The 14,574-nt window shown below is 37.4% G+C and overlaps 1 protein-coding gene across 3 annotated transcripts in view; it reads left to right on the forward strand.

Annotated features, from left to right (window-relative positions):
* Positions 1-14,574, forward strand: part of PTK2 (protein tyrosine kinase 2) — a 188,866-nt gene that overhangs the window by 111,298 nt on the left and 62,994 nt on the right. For all 3 annotated transcript variants that reach the window (XM_056482884.1, XM_056482885.1, XM_056482883.1), the window contains 6 exons: positions 2,485-2,564; positions 4,030-4,092; positions 8,248-8,302; positions 11,896-12,036; positions 12,750-12,827; positions 13,804-13,911. In XM_056482884.1, the coding sequence (XP_056338859.1) occupies positions 2,485-2,564; positions 4,030-4,092; positions 8,248-8,302; positions 11,896-12,036; positions 12,750-12,827; positions 13,804-13,911 (525 nt within the window). The remainder of the gene's footprint in view (positions 1-2,484; positions 2,565-4,029; positions 4,093-8,247; positions 8,303-11,895; positions 12,037-12,749; positions 12,828-13,803; positions 13,912-14,574) is intronic.

Consider the following 14,574-nt stretch of genomic DNA (forward strand, 5'->3'; position numbering starts at 1 on the left):
TATTTATGGAATAAGAGACTAGCAGCATTTTAAAATCATGTTTGCATGAAGCTGGAGATGCTCTTAAGCTGTTTAGTTTAACAAATTGAGTACTGGAGCACTGGGATCCACAAGGCAAAGAGCTGTGAAGATAAATGAATCCACATTTGGTCATAATACTCTGGGCCTTAAATTAGCAGCATTCCTGCTAGTGGAAGTTCTGTGTGTCAGGATTGAAAAACTACTTTGCTACAGCCAGTTCTTCTTGGTGTCTGAATACCTCAAGTAATAGATGGATAACAGCTTTGTAATTTCCTGATGGTGCAAAATTTTTGAAATGGTTTAAAAAATTGAATCTGTAGTTTAAGAAAAAAAAGTTTAGTGAAATAGAAGTGATCAGTCAATTGGGTATTTGATTTGGGTGGATGTAAGGCAGGTTATCTAGGGGATTTTGTGAACAGGTTTACTTAGGTGAAGTAGTTTAGGCTGTACATGAAGGTGAATTCTCAGAAAAAGGACATGAGAATTTCTGGAATTTGGGTATCCATATGTGATCTGACCTCATGTTTCATTTTCAGGTATCCCCACATAGACCTGAGGGTGAGGAGGGCTGTGCTGTTGTTCACCACCCACATGTGTTTGCAGAGGTCATTTATGGCACTTTGTGGAGCCTGAAACTCCATCCCTGATTTACCTGCCCTGAGCCCCTGTCTGAGAGTTTTAGTGCAGGACCAGTTCAAAATCCTTTCTCATGAACAGAGATCCTGGTGTAATTTCTTACATTTTGCTGTGTATAGGATCATGGAACCATTTAGGTTGTAAAAGACCTGGACTATCAACCACTAGCCCAGCACTGCCATATCCACAACTGAGCCATGCACCCAAGGGCTGCATCCATACTTGGAATAGTTCCAGAGATGGTGATTCCACCAGTTTCCTGCACAGTCTGTTTCAAATCCCTGACCACCCTTTCAGTGGAGAAATCATCTTAATATCCAGTCTAAATCCAGTTATTTAAAATTGTGAGCATAATGAAGAGGAGAATTGTTAATTCATATTGTGTATACTATTACTATGGGAATACAGAATTATTATTTCCATATGTGTGTACAAATAGCACACTACATGATGCTGAAGGGCAGTTATTCTCCTGTCTCACTAGTATTTGTAGGAATTGAATTGAGAAGAGTTAAAAGCTCATTATTTTGTCATATTGAGTGCCTGTATGAATTCTAATGCAAGAAGCTTTCTTCTCACGTTTCAGCTATTGTAATAATTCATTTTCTCACTCTTGCACAGTTTATCATAATTCTTCTTTCATGTCTTTCAATAACAAATTAAAACTTTTCACATAATTCAGATCCAGGAAGTTTTTAGGGATTTGTTTGTAGTTTGGAGCAGGAGCCAGCTGCCGCACTGGTGCTGAGGGAATTTTGTTCTGGATGCTCACGTGTTTCTGAGGAGAAGGCAGAGTGGAGAACATCTCCAGATGTTGGATCCACTGCTGTACTTCCTTATCTCCTAAATTATGCATTTCCTAGCAGTAGTAGTTTGAAATAGTTGTTCTTACAACTTGTCATCATTCAGCAAACCCACTTGGTGAAGTGTGTTGCTTTCAGAGTGCAGCATCTCCTCTTTGATCTGCAAGTCAGTCACGTGGATTTTTGTGGTATTTTGGGACTTGCTGAACTTTAGGATCTCAATAGCAACTTGATCTTTTCATAAGAGGATAGGAGGAGCTGGAAAGGAAAAGCTGTCGAGATTTGTTACTGCAGCAGATTTGCAGAGTGAAGTTGTTGGGCGCTGATTTTGTTCTGTCTTACTGCCTGAGTTTTTTGTTGTTGTTACTGTATAATTTGCTTACCCCAGTGTGGTGAAAGTATTACCTAAAAAATAGGATTCTTCCCACATCCATGTAGGTGAATAAAACAAGTCCAGGACATGGGATGAAGATTTGAAGTGTTTCCTACTGTAGGTGGTCACCACTCAGTTTCATTCTTTGTTCTTCTTGCTAGTTCAGTGTTATTTTAAGTGAGTGTGCAGTACAATTTGCACATTCTTCTCTGTTTACTTCTGTTTTTATTTTCACAATAATTCCCAGGCATTTATCAGGTTTTTTTTTGTATTATGAGATCTGCTTAGACAATTAAATCCTGTTGAGCAGGATGGTTCAAGGAAACAGCCTGCCTTCTCCTAGCTGGAATGCAGGTGTAACCATCTGTTCAGTCCTCTGTGAATTTTGATTATATTTAATAAAGCATACCCAATATTGACATAGATAAGGAATTTTTCAGTCAAGTTCATTGTGGTAGAAATGTGTTTTTTACCAAAGTGCAGCTCATTTGTGAAGAATATGAACACAAATTATTTTTTCTCTTCCTGACTGTGAATTGACGTTCCAGAAAATTAAGATGTATTAATTTCAAAGTTGTTTGGGGAGTATTTTAGTCTGTATTGGCACTGAACTGATTTTTCTGTGATGCCTACCTGCTTCTTTTGCTGTAGGTGAAAAATGACTATATGTTAGAAATAGCAGATCAAGTGGACCAGGAAATTGCTTTGAAACTAGGTTGCCTTGAAATCCGGTAAGCTGATAATTTAATTTATTATTCAACATCTTTCTGACAGAATATATACATTAATTTTAAAACTGCTTAAAGTTCATCAATTTTGACCAATAGAGTTGAATAAAACATCATAAGACCTTTTTTTTTGCTATGAAACAGTTTGAAGAAAAACGGAATAGATTTTATTGTAACTAATTTCTAGTGATTTTAAAATTAACATTATTTTTAAATTGTAATTAATTACATCTTGATACTGCCTTTTGGGTGAATTCTTCATCTGAATAATTCATTGAATAATAACATTGAAGTATGCTTTAAAAAAAAAATGCATCTGTGGTGTTATTTAGTAAATAGTCTTGTGATTCTGCATATATAAATCCTACAGCTAAAGAATGTAATTATAGATAAATGGTGCTACCTTTCCTCTCTGTATTTATTCAATTTTTAATGTGCTGTTTTGAAATGATTAAATCCTAAGGATCCTTTTGGGTGTTTTTGGTGTTCTTGTCAACTGTATAGACAGCTGGAAAATAAAGATAAATATATCAGATTAAGAGATCCTTGAGAGAGTTCCCAGCTTTGAAATGCATGTGTTGGGTTTTGCTAATTTATGGAGAATTTCCAGCCTGAAACATTTGCTTTAGTTGTGCTGATGTCTCATACAGGGAGATTAGGGAAGAAGTAAAATTGATAAGAAATGAATGACAAATGTAAACTTGTTAGGAGAGAATAAAAGTGTCCTTTGAACATTACTTTCCAAATTAAAACTAAATTTAGGCTTATTAAATTTCCCAGGTATCACAGAAGAACCTGATACCTTTGTTATAAGTTTTGCTGGTAGCCCCAGAGAAAACAAAAATTCTTTGTGTTACTGCAAACTCCTTATGCACTTATAAAATCATTGTGCCTTATTTCAAAACAGGTGATGCATGTAATAATCTGTGATTATGTTGTCAGCCAGGTCCTGCCTTCCCTGGTTCTCAAGCTGTGGCTCTTGAGAGCATTTTGGTGAAATACTTCTTTTAGATGAACTACTGAATCTCTTAGAAGGAGCATTGCCATTTTCTCCATAAGAACGATGATCTCAGCCCTCTCCTAACAAAGCTTCCTATTTATTAATTTACTTGATAATGTGACCATGTCTGGATTGAAGCAGTTTTTATTATTCCCTGCTTGCTCTGGTTCTCCCTGTTCCATGCACAGAGGGCTCTCATGAGGAAGTGCAGTGTGAGCTGCTGAGGGCCAGGTTAGGTCACTTCTTTTGGTAGCAGCAGTGGTTTAAAGTGGTTCTGAACATGCAGTTAAGTTGTAAAATAAAAATCTGTTCTGCTGAGGTTGAATAATAATGTGCTTAATACTTACCTTTGAATTCATTCTGCCAGTTTTTTATGATGCTGTGTGGAAGTTCTGATTATTTTGATGTTGTAGTTTTAGGATGAATTATCCAATAATTGTTGCTTTCAAATATTTTTCCTGACTTCAGGAGATCCTACGGAGAGATGAGAGGCAATGCATTAGAAAAGAAGTCCAACTATGAAGTGTTAGAGTAAGTATTGTGTTCTAGCTTGAGGTTTGAGCTGTCCCTTCTCTGCATCAGGAACAATAAATTCAGTTCAATGACAGAATGTTTCTGTTGTAATTTTTCTGTTCCATTAAGGTTGTTATGATGCTTTAATGTAAGAAAAGGATGATGAAACCCATTGAGATGTAGAAGTAGGAAAAGTGCCTTTGACTCTGGTCCAGAAAAGTAGGTTTGGAGGAGTTTAAACTTGATCAGGAGGCTTTCTCTGATTTTTAGCAATTGTGCTAATGTTTATGAGATTTACCAACTCTGGTGTGAAGTGATTTTATTCCTCAGTGTTTTTCTGTGCCCAGTTGCATGCTTGAAGTCTTGATTTGTAATCTTATTTTTAATGACAAATGGGTGCTAACTTTTAGAGATGTGAAATTAGAGCATTTGGAGGATGAAGGTAAGATTTTATACAACAATGAATAAGTTTTCAAGGATTTTTGAGGGATCTGTGATGTTACTAGGTAAAGATAACTTTGATGAATAGTCTGCTTATTTGGTATTTCTGTAGTGCTCCTATATTTATCCAGATTTTTTTAAACTTAGCTTTTGTTTGAATTAGGTATTTTTTAAAATTTTTGTTTAGAACCTCGGGTTTTTGTCTGTAGATATATTAGTAGAAATAACCTGGTTGAGAGAACACATCACAAAATAAGAAAGGTCTAGTAAAAATACGGGGGATGAGCAGATACACAAGATTAAAAGGGGATATAAAAAAAGATTTGAAAGTATGTAAGTTATGGTTGGTGTAGTTTACATACATATGTTCCAGTAAGAACTTGAATAAAGTATTTTTAAGTCAGGTTTTTGTCAAGTCAGAAGCTACAAGCATTAGTGATTAGGTTAATGATTTTGGAAACAATGAGATTAAGGAAAGCAAGATCATAACAGGTCACACAAAGTATAAATTAATAATTGTAACAGGTGAGAGTTCCAGAAGGACTCAGTGTGGTGCTGCTTCCAGTTTCAAAGTGATTTCTTTCCCTCAGTCTGTGTTTTCCAAACAGTGGTTGCTTTGGTAGAAAGTAAGAAATTGCTGCTGTGAAAGGCAAAATAAAGTAAAACCTTGCTATTCAAAATGTAACAGCTTAATGCCATGTGGACTTGGACATGAAGAATTGTGCATATCAAGTTTTTTCTTGTTTGAGAACCTAGATGTGATTTGTATGGGATTTAGTGGGAGAGATGAAGGATAAAACCACCTTAAATTGACTATACTGTAGATAATTACAAGCTGGAAAGAGTCTGCAAAAAGTGCCAGTGATCCCCAAAATGCATTAATTTGATCTTACCACCTTAATAGCTCATAAATGTTTAACTGCACAAGTAATATTTATTGCTCAAGTGTGGCTTTTTGGTATTTTTGGTGGGGGATTGCTGGTTTTAGTACATCATGAGGCACTTAACCAGCTGAGAGCAATTTTTAAATGGCCTTTTTTTGCATTGGGTGTGATTGCTCCTTGCCTGCTTTTGTCACTTTTTTTTTTTGTCTATTTGATGTATATTTGTCTTTGATCAGATTGCCATACAAGAACAGATCTGGATGGGAAATGGTAGATGGGATCAGATTGTTAAGTAGCCTTTAATAGTTGGGCCTTCATGGAGTGAAAGAAGAATTTTTTCATAATAAATGTGAAGCCTGTTAGCAAGAACAGGGATAATTGCAAGTACAGAAATGGGAGCTGTGGGAAGGAACAGGTGCAGCCACAATTTGGTAAAAGGCATGTTAAAGTCTATTATGTTAATCTAATGTTACTTTTTGTGTTTTAACTTGAATTGAGGTGAAAAATACATATGTGCTGCCTAAATCTGCTTATCATTGTAAGACAAGCAGTATCACCTATCTGTACTTGGTGTTTTATTAATCCCACTGAAGTTTGTACATTAAAATAATTGAATTCAGATTTAAGCCCACGAGTAGGCTGGAGTAGATGAGGTTAAGCACAAAGCTGTGGTAGAACTGTAGGAACCAGGCTCTCAGTGCTGGTTATCTCTTGTTGGCAATCAGAAGCCATATGTCTGAGTCCTTCATCCAGAGCCCTGAGTTGGTGGCTCCCTTGTTGGCCATTCCACTCCCACACAGCACAGCTGGGAAGGAGTTTGTAGGATTGTGTGTGTAAAACTGTTTGTTTGTTCCAATTTCCAGTGCTTATTCTCTTTATTTATAGGTATCCATAAGTTGTTGCTGGCAAGGGCATTAGATCTGGGTGGTTCTTTTGTTAAATTCTCCTCCAGCAAATAAATTTGCCATCTCAGCTAAACACATGAAATGCTTTATTAACAAGTTTTGTTAAGAGTTGTGGTCTGTTGTACTTTGCATAAGAATTCCTTCTCAGTTTGTTGAGCACAGATCTGTACAAAGGGCTGCTCTACAGCTTGTCCTAGTAATGAGTCAAGTGAGGCTGTGGCAGCTGTGTGCTGCAGGACTGTTAAGATGAGGGATACCAAGGTGATGGAAGGTGCTTCATTTCAGAAGCACCAACTCTCAAATGCTTAGTGTTAAACTAATACATCCTGTCAAGATGTCTTTGCATATTATTTAGATGGTAATAGTGTGTTAGATTCATTTAACTGTGTGGGATGATAAACCGAGTGTCATTTGCATTTGAGAAGAAATGCATGGAAGGAATTAACATTTATGAAGTTTTATAATCCTGCAGCTTACTGTCATTGCACAGATGCCAGTGCTGCACATGAACATTCTGCTCCTCCTGGTTGAGGATGTTTTTAGTATGAAATTGTATACTACTCATCTTCAGAGAGCTTTAAAAATACCCTGGTTTATTCTTCTGAGTGAGCATTTTATGTTGATTTTACTGTTGGCTTTGTTCTTGTGCCGTTAGGTAGCAGTAAATAAATCCTGAATATCTCCACTTGCTAACAGCTTTTCCTTGCTTTGCCAAGTGTAAGAATTCCAGATGTATTTCTGTGTGTGTTCGAAGCATGCAGTCATGGAAAGCTCACTTTCATACTTGTGCCAGAAGCAGATAGGAACATTTGAAAGAGATGGTAATGTCAGAAATTTAAAGGAAAAAAGTCAATAACACCTTTCAGCTATAAATCCTTTTCCTGTTTATACTTTTCTCTTAGTTTCTCCTTTTTTATATGCAGTTTTTTGTACTTGGTTGTACAGTGATGTCTTCTGCACTTATATCACTGGCAACTTCTTCAGTGCCTTTTTTTGGAGCTGATGTTCGGTTGTAGTGACACAAACACATGTCAGACATAAGCTACATGCAGCACATCAGAGCATAGAAATATTTACTGGCTCTGGTTTTCAAACCAGGGCTACAACCCAATTTGTAAGTGTGAACATCAGTTTGATAAATTCAGTTTACAAAATCTGAGCTCACAGATTACAAAATCTGAGTCACCTGGTTACAGTTGCAAAAATTGACATTGCTTGCAAGAAAAAGTTGGTAATCTTAATTTGTTCAGTATGAGAAAAAATAGTAGTAGAAATTTAAACAACTCCTTAATTATAGTGCTTCAAAGGGTAAAGCAGTAGTGGAATTGTACTCAGCATGCTTAGTGAGGTGATATCGTGTATTCCTTTATGGATTCCTGGATTCCTTAGGCCAAGTTGGGGCTCTGAGCAGCCTGGTCTAGTGGAACATGGCAACTTGATGGTCTCTTAGGGTCTCTTCAAACCCAAACCATTCTGTAATTCTTTATTATATCTTCTGCTCCATTCTAATGAGGTGTTTGTCAGGGTTTTCCACTTTCATGTTGTTTGCTTCTCACCTGACTACATGCTCTAAGAATATTTTTTCTATATTCTTGAAATTATTAAAACATGTACAAATAAAGGTTTTTATTCTCAAAACTTCTCGTGGCCCAGGCTACCATTTCAAATAATGGACTTTACACACAGATACCTGGTTAAGTGTAATATCCTTTGGGGTTTAAACTAGAAGATGCTGCTGTGCCACACTTGATATGGAATGGCTCTAGTTAGAATTTTAATGGTAGTCTGTTTCTCTGAGATTTTCTCTGAGGAAATGATTTAGTAATTGTATATGCTAGTTAAAAAACAAAACAAAAAATAGACCCAAAGCACCACCCTGAAAAGAGAAATATGATCCTGCACAATGTTTTTGATATTAATGCTGTGTGTATTTTTTCTTTCAGGAAAGATGTTGGTTTGAGACGATTTTTCCCGAAGAGTTTACTAGATTCAGTGAAGGTAATTACAGTCCCAGGCAATCCTGTACTGCTGTAAAGAAAAAAGTGTCAGAAATCTGAAAATTGCATTATAGTTTTCACTGTACAGTCCTAAGGGAATTGCTGTGCAGTTTTGCTTTGTGAAAAAATATCCAAGCTGTCTTATCGGATTGGTGGGATCTAAATCCCAGTCATGCAGCTGGCAGGACAAGGATAAAGTGATTCACACAGCCTTGCTGAGCTGCTGTGAGAGGGGCACAGCTCTGCCTCTCAAACCTTGGGAGTAAAAGTGCAAAACAAGTCCTTGGAGCCTCTTGTATCAAATAACTTTTCTTTTTTTCCTTCCCTAAAAGAAAAAATGAGGCTTCTGGAGGAAGAGGAAGGAAATATGTAAGAAAAAAGAACTTGATAAACTTGATGCCTTCTTTGCTCAAGACTGTATCCAATTTATTCAAGGAAGATTTCCAGTAATTTCTGCTTATGTTAATCCTAGCTAAGACTATAAACGTTACTTGCATCTCTCTCCCATTGAAGTCCATATGTTCTCAGAATAAAAAATGCAAATTTTTCTCAACATGTGTTGAAAAGGGGGATTAAGAATGGTCAGCAAGTATTTTACATTTATAGCCAACTCAATATGAATGTCCTGGTAAAATGTCTCTTACAATTCATACATGAAAGTAGAAATCATAAATTGCTGTTTTGGAGCTGGTTTTGGTAAGCAGTGGAGCTTTACAGAAAGAATAGAATTCAACTTGAATTTGGAAAGAATCTGCATTATGATTTAAATGGGTAAACACAAAAGGTCTGTCATGACAAGGTTTTGTTTGAAAAGACTTTTGAAAATCAGAAGCTAATGAAGTCAAGTGGATTTAAGTAATCCCCTCTGCATTTTAATTTAAGCAATTATCTGAAACTGTGTTTTCTGCTAACGGGAAAAATTGTGGTAAAAAGCTCCAGACGTAAAAGTATGAATAACTGTCTCAAAAATAATATTATGGAGCCAGAAAACTGACTGACCAAGAAAACTGCACTTTGGAAATGCTGAAGTGGGGAGAATAGTAGAAAGAAGTGGCAAGAGTTGCCAGAAGGTGAAGCTGAGTGGAACCTTGTAAAAACATGAAAGAAAATTTTGGACATATGAAGAAGAAAAACAAGGGAAGGAGAAGTGTGTCTGCCTTTTAATGAAAATGAAATCCCTATTCAGAGTAGTACAGAATCAGTCCAAATCCTTAAATTGCTCTTCCACTTCGTGAAAACCAGAGAATTTGAACTGGCAGGCAAAGGAGGGTTCCCAGTAGCTGTGAAATACAAAGTTAATTATTTGTCTCAATTCTCTCTGCTTTGAACAAACACAGAGGGGGAGCAATGGTTCTTAGAAATGCTTTTCAGAGCAAGTTTTCAGTGCATTTTGCTTGAAGTTGCTATTTGCAGATATTTCTGGTAGATGCTTCTCTTATGGGAGAGTTGTGTTTTTGGGGGCTGCTCTGCCTGGAGGAGAGAAGGATCTGGGAAGAGCTGAGAGCTCCTTCCAGTGCCTGAAGGGGCTGATAGAGAGCTGGGAAGGGACTTTGGACAAGGGATGGAGTGAGGACACAGAGAATGGCTTCACACTGACAGAGGGTGGGGCTGGGTGGGATATTGGGAAGAAATTCCTCCCTGTGAGGGTGAGGAGGCCCTGGCACAGGGTGCCCAGAGAAGCTGTGGCTGCCCCATCCCTGGCAGTGTCCAAGGCCAGGCTGGATGGGGTTGGGGCAACCTGGGACAGTGGAAGGTGTCCCTGCCCATGGCAGGGGGTGGAACAAGATGGGCTTTAAAGTCCCTTGCAGCCCAAACCAGCCTGTGACTAATGGATTTTGTATCTTTACACCTTGCTCATTATCTTAAAATTTAAAATTACCCATTCTTCTTGGTGGACTGAAAAGAGCCAGATAACATGCCAGTACTCCTGGCAGTACCTGTGATGGTCAGGAAAACCAAGCATGGGCAGAATAAAGTATCTTTCATTAACTGAATGGCTGAAATACTTGGGACACCTTGAGCCAGCAAATTTTGTTTTTTTTATTTTGTTGTGTCTTGCTCCTGGTATATGCCAGTGATAAGCTAAGGCTGAGGTTTGCACTTGCCTTGAAGTTGGTTTTCTCTGTAAAACTAAAGATAACAGGGAGTTCCAGTGTAGAGTGTCTGAGTCTTAACAAAGCCTTAGACAGCTCTGGGTGCCCAAGGCAAGTTTCACAAAGGCTCTCTTACCCTGTCCAGCTCTGCAGACTCCTTAGCTATCCACCTGATAGTTGTTTCTGCTAAATTGACAGAATAATTTGATATTACATCAAAGTCACAGATTTCTTTGTTAATTTGAAGCTATAGTATGTGCTGAGAGGGCTTTTTTCCCAAACTATATAGGCAAAACTGATAATTTTGTCAATGTGCAACACCCTTTGATTACAGCTACTGGAGTAACTCCTTTTAAACTCTCCACATAAACATTTCTGACTATTTTGACTTCTGAATATTCTGTGAAGGCTTTCTAAAAATGAATGTCTAATCTGGCTGGAAGTGCTAACAGCAAAAGGAAGTTGGTATTTGTGTAGTGCTTGGGGCTGTTAACAGGCAGTTAAAGATTAAATATAAAGAGTTTTACTGCTGTTCAAATGGGACATTCAGATATGTTTGCATGGAGGAACAGTGGTAATTCCTGTCTTAACCTTGACATATTGTGAAGATAAGCATGGTTTTGCTTTCTTTGTTGTTGTTAGTTGGAAGATGTATTAGAAGTGGGTTTTTGAAGGCCATTCAGTCACTTCAGACAGTTGTTTTTATTCACAATTCTTGATGGCTTGTTCAGATTGGGGGCATCTTAGAGATACTGCTTCTCAGGCCCTATTTTTATTTTATATGAGTGGCTGCCTTTCAGGGATTGTACATTGTGTACAGGCAAATAATTCATATTTTTAAAGTACTCGTTTAGCTATCCTTTGTGCTGGTCTAAGTGGTTATTTGTACCCTGAAAACAGTTAATAAAGTGTTAGACAACATAATGAACATAGTTTAATGTAAATGTGTGGTTTAATTTTTGCATTCAGTCTTCTATTTAAATTTCATCTTTTTATATTAAAGGTTTTTTTTTTTATCATCAGACTGAAAGAATCCACTTTATTACAGATAGTCTAAGTTATTGTGTGCAGAAATTTAAGCTACAGCCAGGTAAGAGAGAGAATAGAGATTTAGGTTTAAAAAATTATATGAAGTTGTAAATTGTTTTTGGGTTTATGTTGTTTGATGGGGTTTTTTGTATTGAGACACAGTTCAGAAGTTGAGAGAAATCAGGAACTTACAACAAATATTCCTGGAAGGGTTAACACGTGGTCTTTTATTTATAATTTAGATAATTTATTTAGATATCCTCTCTATAATACAGTAGGAATAATGTTGATCCTAAGCAGAAGTTAAAAGGCAGAACTGCTGCTTAAATTTTGAAACTTCTTTTATTCCTTGAGAGTTGTCTGCATTTCATTGATAAAGACACTGTTAGTGCTACTAAGCGACCAAAACTTTTCAAATGTCCCTCAGCTAGTAGATGTAAAATAATTGTTCTCTTGATGTTTTAATACACAGGCCAAAACACTACGGAAATTAATCCAACAAACATTTCGACAATTTGCCAACCTCAACAGAGAAGAAAGTATTTTGAAGTTCTTTGAGATCCTCTCTCCAGTGTACAGATTTGACAAGGAATGCTTCAAGTGTGCTCTTGGTGTAAGTAGAGGAATGTGACAGTCACCAGAATACATTCTGGAGTTTTAGGTCAAATTGCTTTTGCTTGGTTCTGCAATAACTTTTTGCTTATGTCCTGTTTTCATGTAGAGACAATTGGATTTCATTGGCAACAAATTGTATTTATTGATTTTATTTAGAACTTTCTCCATTGACTGTTTAAAAAAAAATCATCATTCATTAGTTGGGTAAGAATTGTATGTAAAATAAAATATTTTTATAGGTGTTTGTTTGTGAAAGTCAAGCACTTTTTCAGGCTGTTTCCACAAGGAAACGAAACTTTTCGACTTCTGTTAGTAAATGATCATCAAATACCTGTTAATCTCTATCTATTTCAAGCAAATTTTGAGGAAGGGCCCCAAGTCTGCAAGGTTTGTGAAAATGGAGACTCCAGCAGAAATTAGAACTTGAATATCAATGTTCATGAGAAGAGGAAATACAGGAAATCCATAGTTCTCATGTAGACCTAAGATAAAACACATGGAAATGCAGTTTGAGTAGCAGAGATCCCCAGGAAACCAGTCATGAGGGGTTTTGCCCCTTACAGAATTACTTGATTTTAATATAATTTTGTTTAAAGAGTTGAAAAGCTTCTGGATATTAATTACTAAAACATGTAATTATCACATTGTATGATAGTGTTCCATAGCAAGCCTACTGAAATTTTGCCCTGTCTTTCTCCTTTGACTCCCAAGTCAAGCTGGATTATTTCAGTGGAACTGGCAATTGGCCCAGAAGAAGGAATCAGTTACCTGACAGACAAGGGTGCCAATGTAAGTCTACTTCTGTTTTGTGGGTTCTTTTCTCAGTCACTGTGTTAGCAACCCTGACCTGTTGTGAACTGAGTGTCACAGAAAGGGAGGTGACCAGTCTAATCTCTGGGTTAAACACACAGAGCTGGGAGCTCTCAGCATGCACAGCTCTTAGATATTAATTTGTGATTTGGGATCAGAGAAAAGGCACTGGTGTGAGGTACAGAGAGACAGTGTCAACTTTAGCACTGAATTTGTTGGCTTTTCCACCCGGTGAAGTGCTCACTTGCAGAATTTGAAGCATTGGTGGGGACTTTTTACCAATGAAATATGAATTATTCTGAGTTGTTCTCTTTCTTAGGAGTGTGTAAATGCAGAGCTTGTTTAACCAGTTGGTGAGCACATTTGTGTAGGCACTGCTTATTTACTTTATTCCTACCCTTCACAGCCTTTTCCTTACTTGATTCCAGCTATATTTCAGTATTTTCTGTACATCTCCATGGTGCAAGGGAGCTCTGTCCAGATAGATCCTCCAGCAGTCACAACTTAAGCTGAGCCCATTGAGCTTTCTATTGAATTGAATTCAGAAGCAGTGAAAAGATGGGGAAATCAGGAATACACAGCTAAGAACACACCTTTTCCAGCAGTCTGGAGGGATGTTGGGAATGTGTCAATGCTGGTTCCCTGTGGTTTTTACCTGTTGAGTTTTGTCTTTGACATCCAAGAGGTTGTTCCCACTTCAGTGTGTGCCTGGCACTGCTCAACAGTGACCTCTGTGGGCACAGTGGAGTGGGTTCCTTTTCCAGACACTGGATATTTGTGTGTGTTGTGTCTGAGTGGTGATGAAACTCCAGAAGGAAACAGAGAACACATTTCTGCACGTGTAATTGGGGATCAAAGTCTCCCTGTGCTTTTGTAACACCAAGGATAAAGGCAGGTTGTTTTGCTGTAATTTTGAGGGTTTTTTTCTTTATTTTTTGGTGTTGTCTTTCTGCAGCCCACCCATCTAGCAGACTTCAATCAAGTGCAAACCATTCAGTATTCAAACAGTGAAGACAAGGACAGGAAAGGGATGTTGCAACTCAAGATAGCAGGTGCACCTGAGGTATGCTATTGATACTGTATGTGGTGATAAACTTTGTTTTTCCTTGCAAGGAGTAGGGTGTGGCATACTCTTATTGTGGATATTCTCTATACTGGACTTCTGTTCTGAGTTTGGTTTTAAAATAGATTTAAAGTTCATTACGTGTTTTATGTTTTGCATCTGGTGCTTGTAGACTTTGATATTCATAGAGGAGGCTTAATATAAAAACAGTAGCTCTTAAATACAATTTAAGAGCAGCCTGTGCATATGTACTGCATACTAGAGAGAAAACAGAGCAATTCCACTTTTATGTAAAGGGGAAATTTGAAAGAAGGAAAATTTGTTCCCTCGTATTACATGGAAGCAGCACTGGAAGTGAAATCAAATCTTTTCCTTGCTCCAGTGCACCAGCAAACAGTGGTAGAGCAGGACTGAGGGAGGGTGGCAGATCTGTGCAGAGGATGATGAATGTTGGTGGTATTGAAATTAATAGCCTGTCTGTATGAATCTCATCTCTTTTTCCACTGTAGGTATTTTAGTTTTTTGAAATCTCTCTTGAAATTGGGAAGGGCTGTTTTTTAGGCAAAGAATAAATTACTGCAGAGGTGGGAAAAAAGACACCACCTGTGAGAGCTTTAAGGAATAAGCATCTTCCTCAGAATTGTCTTAATTATGACCCTGAAA

Source organism: Oenanthe melanoleuca, chromosome 2 (genome assembly GCF_029582105.1).
Source record: "Oenanthe melanoleuca isolate GR-GAL-2019-014 chromosome 2, OMel1.0, whole genome shotgun sequence".
NCBI lineage: Eukaryota > Metazoa > Chordata > Aves > Passeriformes > Muscicapidae > Oenanthe > Oenanthe melanoleuca.